At 38.5% G+C, this 16,449-nt stretch overlaps 2 protein-coding genes across 4 annotated transcripts; both read right to left on the bottom strand.

Moving 5' to 3' along the window:
• Positions 1-577: 577 nt before the first annotated feature.
• On the bottom strand, positions 578-2,134 carry LOC143334321 (uncharacterized). Its single transcript, XM_076753071.1, has 4 exons — positions 2,038-2,134; positions 1,635-1,844; positions 1,303-1,477; positions 578-1,165 (listed from the first exon to the last, which is right to left on the bottom strand). The coding sequence occupies exons 2-4, from the start codon at positions 1,732-1,734 to the stop codon at positions 1,000-1,002; spliced, it is 441 nt and encodes a 146-aa protein (XP_076609186.1). The 5' UTR covers positions 1,735-1,844; positions 2,038-2,134; the 3' UTR covers positions 578-999.
• A 1,859-nt stretch (positions 2,135-3,993) lies between these two features.
• On the bottom strand, positions 3,994-14,830 carry LOC143334415 (nuclear GTPase SLIP-GC-like). 3 transcript variants are annotated; one of them, XM_076753202.1, is made up of 23 exons: positions 14,756-14,830; positions 12,948-13,029; positions 12,242-12,354; positions 12,022-12,069; positions 11,861-11,899; positions 11,092-11,125; positions 10,834-10,923; positions 10,320-10,410; positions 9,421-9,637; positions 9,052-9,303; positions 8,208-8,414; positions 7,909-8,084; positions 7,303-7,396; positions 7,130-7,217; positions 6,855-6,976; positions 6,400-6,573; positions 6,151-6,308; positions 5,841-5,958; positions 5,617-5,725; positions 5,411-5,544; positions 4,989-5,070; positions 4,774-4,851; positions 3,994-4,662 (listed from the first exon to the last, which is right to left on the bottom strand). In XM_076753202.1, the coding sequence occupies exons 2-22, from the start codon at positions 13,012-13,014 to the stop codon at positions 4,778-4,780; spliced, it is 2,487 nt and encodes an 828-aa protein (XP_076609317.1). In that variant the 5' UTR covers positions 13,015-13,029; positions 14,756-14,830; the 3' UTR covers positions 3,994-4,662; positions 4,774-4,777. The 3 variants fall into 3 exon arrangements, with proteins under 3 accessions (XP_076609317.1, XP_076609318.1, XP_076609319.1); XM_076753203.1 differs by having other exon boundaries at positions 4,574-4,662; positions 4,774-4,853; positions 4,997-5,070; XM_076753204.1 differs by lacking the exon at positions 10,834-10,923 and having other exon boundaries at positions 4,574-4,662.
• Between the last annotated feature and the right edge of the window lie 1,619 nt (positions 14,831-16,449).

The raw sequence follows: 16,449 nt of genomic DNA, 5'->3' as shown, positions 1-16,449 counted from the left end.
TACTCTCTGTTGATCCTGAAGCAACCCTGAAGGCAGAGGCCAGCCACATAACACAGGGTGTTTTCCTGCAACTGCTTTACTGGTTGAGTGATGTCATGCTACTGATATTAAAGTTTTTTTTCCCCTGTGATCCCACTTTTCTTTGGATTTCATTCTATCTTATGTGTTGACTTAAATTGTATTAATTTATATCTTGCACAGTAATAAAGGAACTAATATGAGTGATGATGAACCCCTGCACCAACGAGCAGTAATAAAACCGCACTCTAAGCCTTTGAGTTGCATATTTACAGTACATTACTGGCAGCAGAGTGGCCAGCAAGTTACTGTAATTCCGAATTACTATAAACTACTATAATCCATTTTACAGCATAAAGCACACTACTGTATTAATACAAAGCAGTATATTACTGTAATTTTAATTTTATTAATGTAGCCCATTTTTACTGTATTTTATTATACTGTGATGTACTGCAATATTACTATACTACTGTATTTATCATTTTAAACCTTTTACTGTATTTAATTATATTGCATTACTATACTTCTGTAATCATTAATAACAATGAATTCAAATCAAGTTTCTTTATAAAGAATTTATTTTAATCTCAAACTCACAATTAACACTATTAAAAACTGTTTGCAGTTAATGAAATGTTCTTGAACATTCAAACGCATTGCATTAAAACATCAAAAGTATGAAACATAAAATGAATTAACATTTTCTCAATGCATAGGGAGCATGCATAAACATTTTTAGTGCAACTTTGTTAATACATATATTTTGTCTACCCATCCAGAGAGTGCAACTTTAAACACATCAACTCTTTCAGTAATAGTTTCTTCAAAATAATGCTGCAGCAATTTTCAGTGCTTATTTCAGTGAACATCTTTTTTTCTTTCATAAAACTTAAACAATACAACAATAATAACAACAGTGATCTGTTATCTTAATGAAGGGTGGTGGACAGTAAAACACAGGCTGCTTACTACCGGCCCTCAGTTTGATGTCTTCCATTCGAACTCCAACAAGGAACGGATGAAACTGTTGACCTGAGGATTGATGGCCGTCACTTTCCTCTGCACCATCTTCTTGGTATTCTTGCTCACTGCCTGTCTGGCAGAGCATTTGGTCCCATCCTCTGGGTTGATCCTGACCAGAAACCTGTAAGCAATATCATACCAATTAAGAATTATTATAATAAATAACCGTAATGTCCTCACAGCAGTCCTCATAACTTCCATTCTAAGGTTGTACACCCGATTTAATAATAATTCATCAGTGTGATAATATTCACTTACCTCTGAGCAAGCTCCAGTGTGCAAGCAGCAGCCTCCTGGTACTCTATATTGAAGACATAGAAGCTTGCAAAGAGCACAGCCAAGGCATCTGTGAAGTTGGCACTGCTGTCCAGCGTCATGACCACACTTCCCTCAATAAACAGCATCCACCTGGAGGCTGTCAGGATGGAATGTCCTGAAAATGAAACACCAAATTGTTACTCAATTACTTAAAAGATTTTCATATTAGCATTTTTCATATCAATCAATCTTTGAGCAAAGATTTAAATGAAGTCGGTGCTTGTCGGTGTGTGTGACGGCGGGTCAGCTTCAGCTCTCTGACTCAATCTCACCTGTGTGAACGACTTTGGCAGCCGTCAGTGCGTCGCAGAGGGTCCAGACGCTAAAAACCTCGACTTCCACACTGCTGAACACATATTTGCGATGGTGCATGGGGGGGAAAAAAACAACACTGGCAGCTCCCTGACGTCTGCTTTCCAATAGTGCGCCGTCGTGCCAGAGTGAGGAAGACTTTCCAAGTTATGTAGAAATGCACACAACGGCTGCAGTTTGGGGAAATAAACACGAGATATCAGAGTTGACCTATAAGGAAATAACAGCCCCCGTCGCCGATACGCGCGCGTTCGATACAAACCTCAGGAAATATATATTAGTACAGTGGTGTCTATCTCCAGCATTTCACTGGATCGTCTGAATCGTCTGGATGAAAACCATTAACAAGAAAAATAAACTTACTTAAACTTTATCCACAAGAAATCCACGCAGTCTTTTTTCTGCCACAGTGCCTTCTCCTAGCTAGCTGCAGTGCTGCGTGGAAGTGGGAGTTGTCTGCGCATGTGTGCAGGCAGGGGAGGCGGAGCTAACTCGCCATTTACAACTGTGCTGTATTTTTACATTAACTTATAAATCAAGGTTACATTCAGCTTACAACAGCTTACAGTAACAATATAAAATATTCCCGCCTTATCAAAACTACCCATAATGCAACACAAACTAAAGTACTTTACTGTAATAAAGAAATGCAGCATTGTACTGTAGGGTTTTATAGTACTGTACTGCAAAAACTACAACGAGGTCTAAGAGTGCGGTCCTACTGATGTGCGTCCATACATTTGGCAGTTATTTATGTATGTATCAGACCATTACGTATCTGCAAGAAAGGCTGAGTTTTTTTCACCACTGATTTGGATTTTTGGCATCCTTTTGTCCGGTTCATGTTTTTGTGTGTGAGTGTGTTCTCTTCTCTTTTTTTAGCAGCTGTGGTGGTTGTGCCCTCCTCCGTACACCAAGTGGTGTCGCTCTCCTTTTGGTCCCTGCTGCAGCATCCAGCGTGTCTTAAACCAGGGATTTCTCATTCACCGGGGGACTCGGCTTGACAGCAGTGACTCGTGTGTTTATGGTGTTTTGGACTCAAGAACTTTGTCCCCAGATCTCCGGTGTATATTGTGGTAGAGTTAGTTTTGGTAGTGTGGTTTTTGGTGGTGGGTTCGGATCTTCTCCAGGTTTTGGTTTGTAGTTTGTTACACATTGTTACACTATTTTGTTTTGTTTTGGCGGTGGCCCTTTTTTTTTTTTTTTTTTTTTTTTTTACCTGTACATCAGGTCTCTTTTTGTTCATAACAATAAATTGATTGTTTACCATTGTACCTGGGTTTGGTCGTAGAGTATTTGTTGATTTGGAGACAAAGTTCGTTTTTTTGTCACTCTTTTTTGTTGCGTCTTGGCTCCCCTAGACTGGGGCGTAACACCCATTAAAAACCTACAACTGCTGTACTGGTTGAGTGATGTCATGCTACTGATATTAAAGTTTTTTTCCCCTGTGATCCCACTTTTCTTTGGAATTCATTCTATCTTATGTGTTGACTTAAATTGTATTAATTTATATCTTGCACAGTAATAAAGGAACTGATATGAGTGATGATGAACCTCTGCACCAACGAGCAGTAATAAAACCGGTCCTACTGATGCGTCTCCATACATTTGGTCCTTATACATGTCTGCAAGAGGAACTTTAAGAACATGAACAAACAGAATACAACTGCACCTGTCATTACCATTAATCCGAAATGAATCACACCACACCTCGACTGATGCTGTTTGGACATAAAGAGCGATCATTATCAGGACGACAGCAGAACAAACATCATTGCTTGTATGTCACAAAGTTTGGAAATGAACAGCATCAGGACTGTGGAGATCTTTTTCTCTCCAACATGAGAAATAAAGACAACAATACTCGTGAATGACAGGGTTGATGCCATAACAGTCAATAGGCATAAATGTGGTTTTGGGTGGCGAACCAACAGTAAGTATCACAATTAGTGTTGTAAAGCAGTTAAATCATTCATCTTATTAATTACATTCTTTGTGATTGTATTAATGGAAAAGTTCAGGTGAAAAAATGGTTTCATTTTGACATTTTTTGCATGATGACATGTTTTTCCAAAGATAATCTCTCATTCTTTTTCTTGCTGTCAGTTCTTTTTACACTGACCGATTTTCTTCAGTTACAGTGGTTTTCTCTTTCAGCTCTCTGTCACCATTTTGGCATTAAGGGTTGGGGTTTGAAGGAGGGTAAGAAGACAGTGATTTCCATATAATCTGCATGCTAAGGAGAGAACATCAGTCTTGAACCCGAGGTCCACTCTGAAGCCTCTGGCACTGCTGACACGTGACACTTGACTCAAACATGAACTTGATTGAGGTTTATTTGCCAGAAAATCATATCAAGTACATTTCTACATTTAGAATCCGTGGAAATGAAAACAAAACAGTTGTTAACGAAATAACTGAATGACTTATTCTCCATCTAGTTTGTTCCATTTCTCATATTTGAACACACACAGAAAGTTTTTTTTTTTTTTCAGTAAGCAACAGTTTTGATTTTGAACATGAAAGAAAAAAGTCATTGAAATCCCTGAAAGCACCCCAATCAACTCATATGCCCAAATCATTAAAAAAAAATCAGAACATGGGGAAAAAACGTTTATGTATTTGAGAATAAAATCATTAAAAACTAAAAGTCTCTGGGACTTCATCACCGTGTAGAGGCTAAAACTAGTTCCATGAAAACCACAACGTCCCTGCTGTGAATCTGACTGCCCTTCCCACATTTTCTCTGATTTTTAATCAATAAATGGTAAAAAAAAAAAAATTCCCCCCCAAAATAAAATCTAATCTAAACTCTCTCTCATCTAACAGCAAGGTTGAGACATTGACAAGTAATGAAGGTAGAGCTGTCACATGATCCATTCTGTTATCTGTTTGAAAGCTTGGTTTGGATCAGTCGCTGTCACTAAAACACACCTGTGCACATGTCATGGATGCAGTGCAGCTCCTGGGCCAGCTGCAGATTCAGGCCTAGCATAATGAAAAGCACTGTTAGCATGATCAAGAACATCTTATAATCAGGCACTATGCAGAAATAATGCAATCAGGCCAATTATGGAGACATTTTAACAGATGTTTTACCACATTAGTCTTCTTCATCCGGACTCCCGATCAGGACCTTGTAGTATTTCTTCACCTCTGCAAGCTCCACTTTAACATCTTAAAAAGAAAAATGCCTTGTTTATGAGTTCGCTATTAATTACACTGCTGCGAGTTTGTCCACTAGTTCATTTCAAAACAATTATCACAGTATTTTAAGTGATTATCATGTTTTCATTTTGATGCCTTCCCTTTACCTGGGAGTGAGTCACCATCTGTCTTGAGTGACAGCTCGATTGATTTCTGCAGTGTGTCCTTGAGCGTCTTCAGGATGTACTCCTAATTCAGCAACAAAATCATCATCACTGACTCATACGGCCAAATACTGTGTTCAAGATTAGCTGAAAGCTGCATGGATTAACTGCTGAAATGGAGGCTCAGAGGGCTGCTCAGACAGGAAAAACAGTTCATAGCTGCTGAGCTTAATAATGACGCTGCATGTTTGTAACAGCGCCTGCAGTGTTTTAGTAGCAAAAGCAGCTTTCAGGATGATGCATGTTTCACTAGAATAGAGAAAAAGCCTTCATGTAAATGATGACATAGAATAGTGGATAAAGATGTGCAGCAAATGTGTTTTATTTTGTCATCACTGTATGACAAACTACAAAACATGACAAACCTTCAAGCATTTCATCTGGCTCAACATAACATCTCTGGTCTGCTCAAACATGGTGTCCTTTGAAGAATCGACGTGGTCCTCAATAGCGCTCCTCATTTTTTCCAGTGAGCCTGATCCTTCAAATCCTGCTGCAGCTACAAAAAAACAGAACAATGAATGTAAACATGTATTATTATGCTGTCAAGCTGTACGTGTCATGATCTTACTCTGATAACATTCTTCCATGGTTTCCCCAATTGTCTCCGTCAGACTTCTGTAGATTGTCTTCTTATACTCTCGGATGGTTTTGTGGAGTATAGTCTTGGTTTTTTCTTCCTACACAAGAAATACAGATAAACATGTTTTTTAAATAAAGTCAAGGTGATCGATTCAAACCTTTTTAGCTTGATAATGTACTCATGGATAGGAAGTTATTAGTCTCGTCTTTTACCTCTGTCTGGAGAAATATCAGCTGCAGTTCGACATCTTTGTACTTTTCAATCAGCCTCTTTGTGTCAAGTGAAAATGTACCGATGACCCCGTTGAATGGTTCACATTTACTCTGATTTCTGAAACACGTTAACAAGTTGACATGTTTCATAACGGCAGCACTGGACATCAATAATGTCCTTTGTCTGTATGTATGATCTGACATAACTTGTATAAATGTATAATGTAGAATCTATTGATTCCAGACACTCAGTGAAGTTTTTATCACTGGTCAACAAAAGGTTTTATGTTCTCAGGAAGTCATTTCTTACGGGAAGGTCTTCTTGAACTCCTCGTCAATGCTGTCAGTCAAGTGTGAAGCCAGCTTTGCATTGAGGTTTATTTGTTTCCTCTTTTTTGGTTTGTGGGTGCCGTTGTTCGCAACCACACACTTCAGTATCTTGTGAAAAGCACTACCTTTCATCCCTCTCTGAGAAAGAACAGAAAACATGTGAAGACAGTTGTTATTCAGATTAAGAACCAAATCGTTGTTTTGATGTAATTCTAATTCAGATACGTACAGGATATAAGACAGACTTCAGGTCTCTTTGACATGACCTTTTTGATTTTTCAACCCCCTCACTGAGGCATTTTTCAAAGGTCTTATAAGCCTTTTCCATGGGTTTTCTGACTTTGTCCAGTTCACGCCTCATGTTTTCTTCAAGGTCTTTGCACACATCTGCTTTTTTACCAGCCTGAAATGAAACAACACATTCAGCATTAAAAACAATGAAAGCACAGTGCTGCCTAATTGTTGAAGACAGAATTTATTGTTTATTTATTCATGAAATTCTGTTGCTCAAGCAACCTCAATGGCCAAACTTTTTTAAATGTGACAACACTACAATATTTTTTCTTTTTAAACGCATCATTAACACATTTTCACTGGATTTAGGCAGAGTTTGCTTAACCATACTTATTCGTGATGAATATTATTTGTGTCTGTAAATCAATGAAAGAAGTGACTTATTCTTACCACGTCTCTGCAGCTGGCCCCTTGAATCAGACAAAGAATCCCATGAGCTCCAGACACGTAGTTTAATGTCTCTGAGTGACGGTCATTGAGACCTCGCAGAAATTCCTGAAGTTTGGGTATTTCTGTAAAAACGTACAGTTTGCAGCTTACATATCTGAACATACATATCATCACATTATTCACTCCTATTTGAATTAAAGTGTTTAACATAAACTAAAATAAAATAGGTTTTGAGCGTTATTTACAAAGGGCTGACATATGAAGACTTCACCCACCAGTTTCTTCTGGTGTGAGTCGTTTTTTCTTTAGAAACTCTTTGGAGCTCACTGTGAACACTTCGAAACAGTCTTCACTGAAATGTTTCTGAAAAAAAAAAAAAGGTTTTAAGGAAGCATTGAAGTTGTAGACAGTATTTGTGTTTGATTTCCCGTTGATCTATAAAACTCACCTTAACCTTGTGCAGTTTTCTGAATTCTTTGGTCACTTCTTCCTTGGCTCGCATGTTCCTTTTAGATATGAGTGCATGAACAGCAGCGGCTGAACTGTAAGAAAAGATTTGCATCAAGTTGCACTTCGTGCAGTATTAAGATCATCTTTTATTCCATACAGTCTTCACACCTCTCAGAATCAAAGTCAAAATGATCTTTTGTAAATCCTGTAACTGTTAAAGATAACTCTACCATTCATATTGTAAAAGATTTAAACTTTGCAGGTCTGTGATTTCTGACGGAGTTTTCTGGAAAGAACAAAGAATCTGAGTTGGCTGTTATTATGATGAAAATAAACAAAGTTTCTAAGCAGTTACATAATTAATAATGTGCTTTCCAGGAATTTCCCGAGAAATTTACACTTTCTAGGAAATTATATGATGAATGTTACATTTTTTCAAAATAAATGATAGAAATGTTATTTTCTAATGTTTCATTTCTTTTTCTGTGTGTGATCTCAAAACTGAGATCTACACTGAACTATGAATTTCCATCTCTAATAGTATTTGTATGTTCGTGTTCACTTGTGTTGTGTCGGGTCTATTCTGGCATCTTAAATCACTCACTGATCATCTGAATCTCCAAAATGATCAGACTTGGTGCAGATAAAGTGGATTTGCTGACACTCGCCACCATTTCCCATGAGGCTGCTGGCACTTTCCAAGATGTCCCAGGCTTCTTTCTCTGCTGCCGCTCGATTGATCTCAGTCACAACCCACACGGTAGAACAACTTCCAACAAACTGAAGGGGTATAACAATGAGGTAATCACAAATTAATGGTCAGTGCTTTGTAATAACATGATGTAACGGTTTCCAGATAGCACAGTAAAGCAGAATAAACAGCAGTGAATATGAATGAATGACCTCTTTCCACATTTTATCTCTGCTCTTGTTCCGGTCACCATTTCCAGGAAGATCCACAAGTGTGACATGTTGGAGAAGATCATTACGAGGCACCCTGACAGTCACACACCTCACCAGTGGCCAAAACCACCTCCTTTCTTCTTCACTGTCGCTGTCTTTCGAGTCACTTCTTGTGTATTTGGCAAGTTTTGCAGATAGCTCTTTAGCCTGCAACAAGCAACAAAATAATATTAAAACAAAGGTGATTTTATTGATATGAACATTCAAGTCAAGTCAGTGTTCATGGTCATGTCACTTAGGACCTTAACGCATACCTGTCAATACTGTGATTTGAAAATAAGGGACATTTTTAGGTGCCCCGCCCTGGTCTGGCCCCCATCCTTACCACTGTCAACATGCCCCTGACATTTAGACAAGGCTACACACAGTGAATCCTAAAATCACCGCTGGGCAACTACTTGCTTTAAGATATAGGAGGGGGCGATTACAAAAACGGATGGGAAAGATAATTTAATCCATGAGGTATAAAAAGCACCTCTGAACAGCATTGCTCTTCATTAAGTAGGTACTCCATCCCTCACACATTCAGCTGTCTTCTTCTTGTTTTACTGGCGCGTGCTGTCTGAGTGAATGACTCCTCGTCAACAGATGTGACAGCTGACGCTCAACAAACTGCTACTGCAGGAGGGGAACGCAGAAAACATCAAATAGGCAGTTATGCCTACTGACAACATGAGAGTCAACCCCTGCCTCTCTACAGATAGATAGATAGATAGATAGATAGATAGATAGATAGATAGATAGATAGATAGATAGATAGATTTTCTATTTTCTTCTTACTTACTGATTCACATTTCAAAGTCTTCTTCATGGAAAGGAGAAATTCAGGAACTTTTTTGAAATATTTGCTGTCCATGAGGTTTTCAGGGGATTTGTCTTTCCATTCTTCTCCATACACAGCTGAAAGCTTTTCAGCTGCGTCACGATCATCACTGTCATCTTCCTGATTATCTTTCTGATCATTTTCCTGATCATTTTCTGGATCTGCATTATTGTTAAAGAAATTAAATGAGGACCACAACTCCTCTTGCCAGTCCTGGAAAATAAAATAATAGTTATGTTTAACTTGGTATCATTAAACTGCATGTAATGCATCCAGAAACTGTAGTTTTGCAGCGATATCTTAACTTTTCAAATAGCTTTAGCTCGTTACCTCTTTTGTAATGAACTCAATTTCTGCCTCATACGTCGTGCTGTGCATGTTAGCCTCCACTTTGATTATGACTGAGGTACATGCACTGATGTCTCCAGAGGGCAGAAGATTCTTCTCTCCAATGATGGCATTTATCAACGAGCTTTTTCCAGCCCCAGTTTTACCAAAGACACCGACCAGCTCCCTCTTGTCTGTGTCCAAATCATCGATTTTATCACTGTTGTACAAGAGTTTAAATAGGGGTTAAATGATCGATTTAGGAAATCTCCCCCACCCTGAGCCTCAACTCCCTCAGTTCATCCCATCTCTGCATCACTCCATCCATCCATCTCCTAATCCACCATCTCTCCACCGTCATCCCTCCATCATTCCATCATTCACTCCCTCATCTCCTCACCCCTCGACCCTCATCCTAATGTATTACCATTCATCAGCTTTGCTCTCCTCCATCCATGATACGTATTAAACCATTATAAATCTCGATCTTATCAGCTGATAATGTATCAATAATCAAAATTGGCATTCCCCACCAAGTAAGTATTGTGCTCCTTCAGGGCAACTCTGTGCCATAAGGCCAAGAAACATCTGACTGTGTCAGAACATTTATTAAGTTCACATTTATTTTGTGCACAGTTTTAGTTAATGTATTGATCCAAACTGTTCGATTTGACTTCGTCTGTCCAGAGAATGTCCCTGTGTCACTTTCAGTGTGTAGGTTGATAAAAAACATTGAGCAAGACCTTCATTTTACATCATAGTACATTTTACATTTTCACCAAAATTAAGACTGGCTCAACACTACAGAGCAGTCTAAAATCTCTTAGTGAGCCTGGTCACTGGTCAGGAGTGGAACCACGTCAACAACAATGATTATGGAATATGAAAAACTTAATACTTACTTCAGAAACTTATTGAGCTTGTTGTCTTGTTTAGGTAGTCTCCTTTGAGCGTGACCCATGATGTTTTTCACATCAGACAGGATGATTCCTTCTGTCAAGAGTAAAAGTAAAAACTTGATGAGCAGGAACCATAAACCACTTTATTCACTCAGCAGTGATGCACAATCAGGTGTCTTCTTACACAAAAAAGGAGAAAAATAATGTGCAGCATGAGAGGAACTTATCTGCCACGTTAATGAAGGATGCCTCAGAGTGCATCTTCAGGTTTACATTATGGCCACTGACCAAAGGTAGTCTGGGTTTAAACCATCATATAGTTAAAGGCCATGGCTACATTTACTGATGCCTCACTTCCAATGTGTGGTACAGCTCGGCTCGGCTCGGCTCACTTGGAACCTTTAATTTGTTTGGTTGTTTGACAGTCAGGTAAGAATCTCCCCCGACATGCAGGGGGCGCTATCATCATCACAAACGCCATATTAGGTTGAAATTGTTTAAAAAGTAATATAAATACCTGTGTATGACGCCAGTGTAGTGCCACGTCGTTTTGGAGTTGCTGATTGCCATTGGCTGGACTCACCCTGTAGATCCAACTTTCTCTTCCCTTGTTGCATTTTTTTATAAATAAAAAAAAAGGAGCCAAAAAGAAAGGTTTTGGTTTCTCTCACAATATGAAAACCTGGTCACAATGTAGTTAATTAAACCAAAATATTAGTGCCTTGAACACATCAATGAACACTACATATAATCAATGAGATCCTATGTATCTCACCTTTACCACTTGTGTCACTGGTGGACGGCGAAGCCTGAGGATTAACACGAATATTTGATTCTTAAGAGAATGCATTCGATCAAGAAATGATATTCAGGGTTAAACGAGAAAGGACAAAGTTAAAATAACAGAAATGGGCCATGCTAGCTCGTGACGTGGATATAGACCACAGACAGAATGTGAGCAGTGCAGACATCATGAAGCTATCACGACTTTCAGCAGAAAATCAAAGGGGCACCAACAGCTGCTGAGGCCAATATGAGAGAACGCACTGTCTGCTTGAATGAGGCTGAAGAACTCATTTCATCTGTGGAAGATACAATTAACAATGTGCAGACGAACGTTAAAGACTGGGAGGACGAGATAAAGTTACTGATGTCTAAAACAGAAGACTGAGAGTGTAGAATCAGACATGACAACTCCAGAATAACAAGGAAAGGTTTCATGCTCGGGTTGATGTATAGTGCACTTCTTGTATGCATTTAATGAATAAAGGCCTGAACAAACATCTTTACAGTTCACATGATATTTAAATTTGTGTTTTCATGCAATCTGGGATGAGACTTTCAAACCTCTGAGGACTGGAGCAAATTAAAGGGCTAATAAGTGATCACAGCAGCATCCAGCAACAACCCCCTGAACCAATGAGACACTTCTTCAGTCAACGGTGACTTTGTCTCAGGACACTTCAGTGCCTCAAGTGCGTCTGCATGAAGAATAGAGGAATGTTCACTGATTATATGCCTGACAAATTCAGTGTCATCCTTACCTGAGCAGAGCCAGCTGCTCCTTCATGCTCCTGCTGACACTGCAGATAAAATAGTCTTAAGTGCGAGATCATGTAAACTTTTGGGCAGACATTGAAAATATAGATGATTATAATAAACTGATTAAATGTTATCTATTTTTCTGAAGCTTTATTCAACTTACTTGAGGAGATAAAGCAACTGTTTCCTGATACGTTGTGTTTTGCCCTTTCTGGTGACCAAAGAAAATACAATATCATAATACAATCCTTTGTATGTAGGCGTCATCAAAACTTGTTGATGCTCCCGTAAATGATAAATGTATGTACTGTATCTTCATAAGTCAGATTTATGAGACCAAATACAGTATTTGTGCAACATATCTTCACAGTGCAAATCATTACCTTTAAAAGCTTCAGTCTCCGCTTGAATGTTGCCCTTAGTCCCACTTTTGGCAACAAGTTATCAATGTCATGATCATCAAGGCAGAGAAAACTTTCCTCGCTAATCCATTCATCTGTAATTTAAATATATTCAGCTGAATCTTGGTCATGCAAAAATGAGAATAAATTTCAAATTGCTGCAGCAATTTATCTGATAAGGAGTGAAACAGGTGTTGGCTCAGCTGCTTATTTGACTTTTTTAAGAGCATGACAGCCTCACACAGCTGATAACTTTATGAACTGAGTCCATATTGATTTGACTCTATTTCATCTGTTGGTTACTTTTCAGTCTTGAGTTCAGTGCTGCTTGTGCTGAGATCCTCGTCTCAATGCTAATGCTCAATGAGCTCTCATCTCAATTCTCAGTGTTCTCAGATGCGAATGAACACCAGTTACTCTCAAATGAATGAAGCGTTCCTTCTATCTGTGTGAAAATGTACAAGACTTCAGTTGTGAGTGCTCTTGTGCTTATCAAACACAGACAGCAGACGGCAGAATTTATCAGCACTGATCCCTCCCATCATGGATATGTCAGCACTGTACTACAGAAATATGTTGCAGCATTTTTTATATATCTGGATCAGTAGATACTCATATTTCAGTACTGATAGGTCATATCAATGTTGTATAATATCTATACCAACACAGAAACTTGGTAATACTTTACCTTGAAATTTTTGGATGAACTCGGCGAGACCCCATTCAGTCAATTTGTTCCGAACAAAATCATCCATGACCAAATCCAGCAACTGGAAGAGAAACAAATCATCACTGCCCTTTAATCAGTTGACATTTTAAGACAGTTGTCATGGATGACAGAAAGTCGATGGAAGCAGAGCAAACGAACACCATCTTACTTATCAATGTACTGTAACTGTTGCCTGCTGAAGGCTTTGACTTTATTTCCAGTTTCCCACACTGACAGGTCATGTGTCTCATTTATAAAAGTGCATCAGATCCACCAAAAGTGTCCGTCAAAAATGACAAAAAATGGCACGCGTCTCATAAATGCACGTGCACCCGGAGGCATTGTTTATAAATCACAGTCCACCATGAAATGTGTGCACATGGATCAGCCTGCAAAAGTTTAGCTATCCTTGCTCAAATTTTCTGTTACTGTGAATAAAAGATGACCTGATTTCCAAGCAGTATAAAGTTAAAGATCACACATTTCTTGAATAATTTCAAGCAAGATTATTTGTTTATTTCCATCTTTTACTGTTTCAAAATAACAAAAAGGAAGAGGGCCACAAGAAAAAGTCTGGGCTCCTTGCATGGTCAGTACTTAGTGACACACCCTTTGACAATGTAGTCAGCTAAGAGTCTTTCCGTTCTTGTTTTTGGGGATTATCACCCATTCTTCTTTTCATGCACTGCTCTTTTGAGGTCTGTCCACAGGTGATGGTGATGTGAGGGCCATGTTAAAACCTTCAGCTTTCAGAGAGCTTTGTTTTCAATCAATTCTTCTTCTACTAATTTAACTATTTACAATCTCATTGCACATTCGGTCTACTTGCACAAAATGTTTTGTTGTTTTTTGCTGTAAATATTGTTTATATACTTTTTTTAATTATATTATTATGATATTATATAATATGTATTATATATTATAATACATATTTTATATTTCGTTTTACTTCGTTATATTTGTTATTTTTATTCCCGTTTATATTTTTTGTTACTTTTTCTAAATAATTGTGTATACATCCTGTGTTTACTGTATGTTTAATTGCTACTGCAACAAAATAATTTCCCAAATTGGGATCAATAAAGAAACCGTCTAAGTCTAGATATTAAACAGGGGTGCACGGACTCTTGCATGTAAACGGTTAATGCAGAGCATCTCCTGATTGCTACACAGATGTGCGTCACGTGGTACGTTACTATCGTTCATGGCAACAACAGAGAGGAGGGAAGTTCACAGGCAGAAATCTTTCTGGGTGTGGTGGAGGCCAGAAAAACTGCTGCGAGTGGCAACACGTTGCAAGTGTGTGGATATCTGTTCCATCAATTTTGACTCAAAAACATTATATTTGTATGTATTTGTCTGTATTGTATTAAAATTACGCACACTCTCTTATGCAGTACTGCTATTTAATATAATAGTGGGTTTTGTCTTCTTTGTATTTGCACTTTCTCCCACCGCTCCAAAGTTTCACTTTTGTCAAAACGAAAGAGGAAGAAAGACGTTCAGCTTTCCAGACTTTGTGGATTAAAAAAACATGTACAATTAAAGAATCATAATTAGCGGGCAGAAGTGCTCGTTTCAGATATATGAAAAGTTGGAATATATAAATATACACTGAATAAATAATGCATCTAATCATACAGCATGACTGGGTTATAAATCCCAAACAGTGCAAAAGAAAAAAGATACCATAGTCCAGTAACTTTCTCCATGATCTTACTGTTTAAATTAGAGTCTCTGTAATATGATCAGTCGTCAATTTAACGCACTGATTCAAGTGTACTTACGTTTGGTTCCTCTTCGATGCCCGAACATGTGGCGCTTGATCTAACTTGATCACGACTCTTTTATGTTGTCTCCACCTCTCTGCCCGGGAAGCACATTCAGGAAGATCAGTTCAAATCTAAACATGTTGCATGATCTGATGACATCACAACAAACACACCTCGCAGTCTTTAAAAGGCAGTGATTAACTTGTAACTTGTAAAAATACTCTACAAGTTAAAGCTGCATTCAGAATCATATTTAAGCAAAACTGTAAAAGTATTTTTAGTAAAATGTCCCAACTTTTTTTGGATCGGGGTTGTGTTGTATCAGTCACAGGAGCAGTTTATCTTTGGAACAAATGTTAGTTTTGATTCAGTTACTTCTGATGCATCGAGGTACATTTTTCTACTTGAGTTGGATTTTAAATGCAGGACTTTTACTTGTGATGGAGTGTTTTTACATTGTATTGGTAGTTTCACTTCATGATTACTTCTAGATTAAACATCTCTCCAGATCAGTGAAATAAAGATGGAGAATCCACCTGGAGAAAAGGGCTCTATTTCCATGTGAGCCAGGAGGTTAGATGACTCTGACCACTTGCTACAACAGTTTTTGTTTTGTTGGCACAAAGCAGCAGCCTGAGAAGACAACTTCATCCATGTATCAGACCATTATGTATCTGCAAGAAAGGCTGAGTTTTTTTCACCACTGATTTGGATTTTTCAATGTAGAAATCAGTACTTATTGCAAAAAGATGATGATATTCTTCTGATTTGACCTCTTTCATATGGAAATACTGCATGTTGTTGCAAATCACAAATCACAAACTTTTACTGTTGGTGTTTTTGGTTTCTTTTTTCCAGTGAAGCCTGTTTGTCGGCGTTGTTCCTGTGGCGTGTAAACATCACTTATAACTTGCTCACACCCAAAACAGACAAACCCATTGTTACGGCCCTGGCCGTATTGCGCTATGTGTTTGTTCCTGTGTGGTCCTGTGGCATCCTTTTGTCCGGTTCATGTTTTTGTGTGTGAGTGTGTGCTCTTTCTTTTTTTTTTTAGCAGCTGTGCTGGTCGTGCCCTCCTCCGTACACCAAGTGGTGTCGCTCTCCTATTGGTCCCTGCTGCAGCATCCAGCGTGTCTTAAGCCAGGGATGTCTCATTCACCGGGGGACTCGGCTTGACAGCAGTGACTCGTATGTTTATGGCGTTTTGGACTCAAGAGCTTTGTCCCCAGATCTCCGGTGTATTTTGTGGTAGAGTTAGTTTTGGTAGTGTGGTTTTTGGTGGTGGGTTTCGGATCTTCTCCAGGTTTTGGTTTGTAGTTTGTTACACGGTATATAGTCAGCACTATTTTGTTTTGTTTTGGCTGTGGCCCTTTTTTTTTTTTTTTTTTTACCTGTACATCAGGTCTCTTTTTGTTAATAACAATAAATTGATTGTTTACCATTGTACCTGGGTTTGGTCGTAGAGTATTTGTTGATTTGGAGACAAAGTTTGTTTTTTTGTCACTCTTTTATGTTGCGTCTTGGCTCCCCTAGACTGGGGCGTAACACCCATTAAAAACGAATACTCTCTGTTGATCCTGAAGCAACCCTGAAGGCAGAGGCCAGCCACATAACACAGGGTGTTTTCCTGCAACTGCTTTACTGGTTGAGTCATGTCATGCTACTGATATTAAAGTTTTTTTTCCCCTGTGATCCCACTTTTCTTTGGA

Source organism: Chaetodon auriga, chromosome 16, assembly GCF_051107435.1.
Source record: "Chaetodon auriga isolate fChaAug3 chromosome 16, fChaAug3.hap1, whole genome shotgun sequence".
NCBI classification, from domain to species: domain Eukaryota; kingdom Metazoa; phylum Chordata; class Actinopteri; order Chaetodontiformes; family Chaetodontidae; genus Chaetodon; species Chaetodon auriga.
This window is presented reverse-complemented; position numbering and strand designations above follow the sequence as displayed.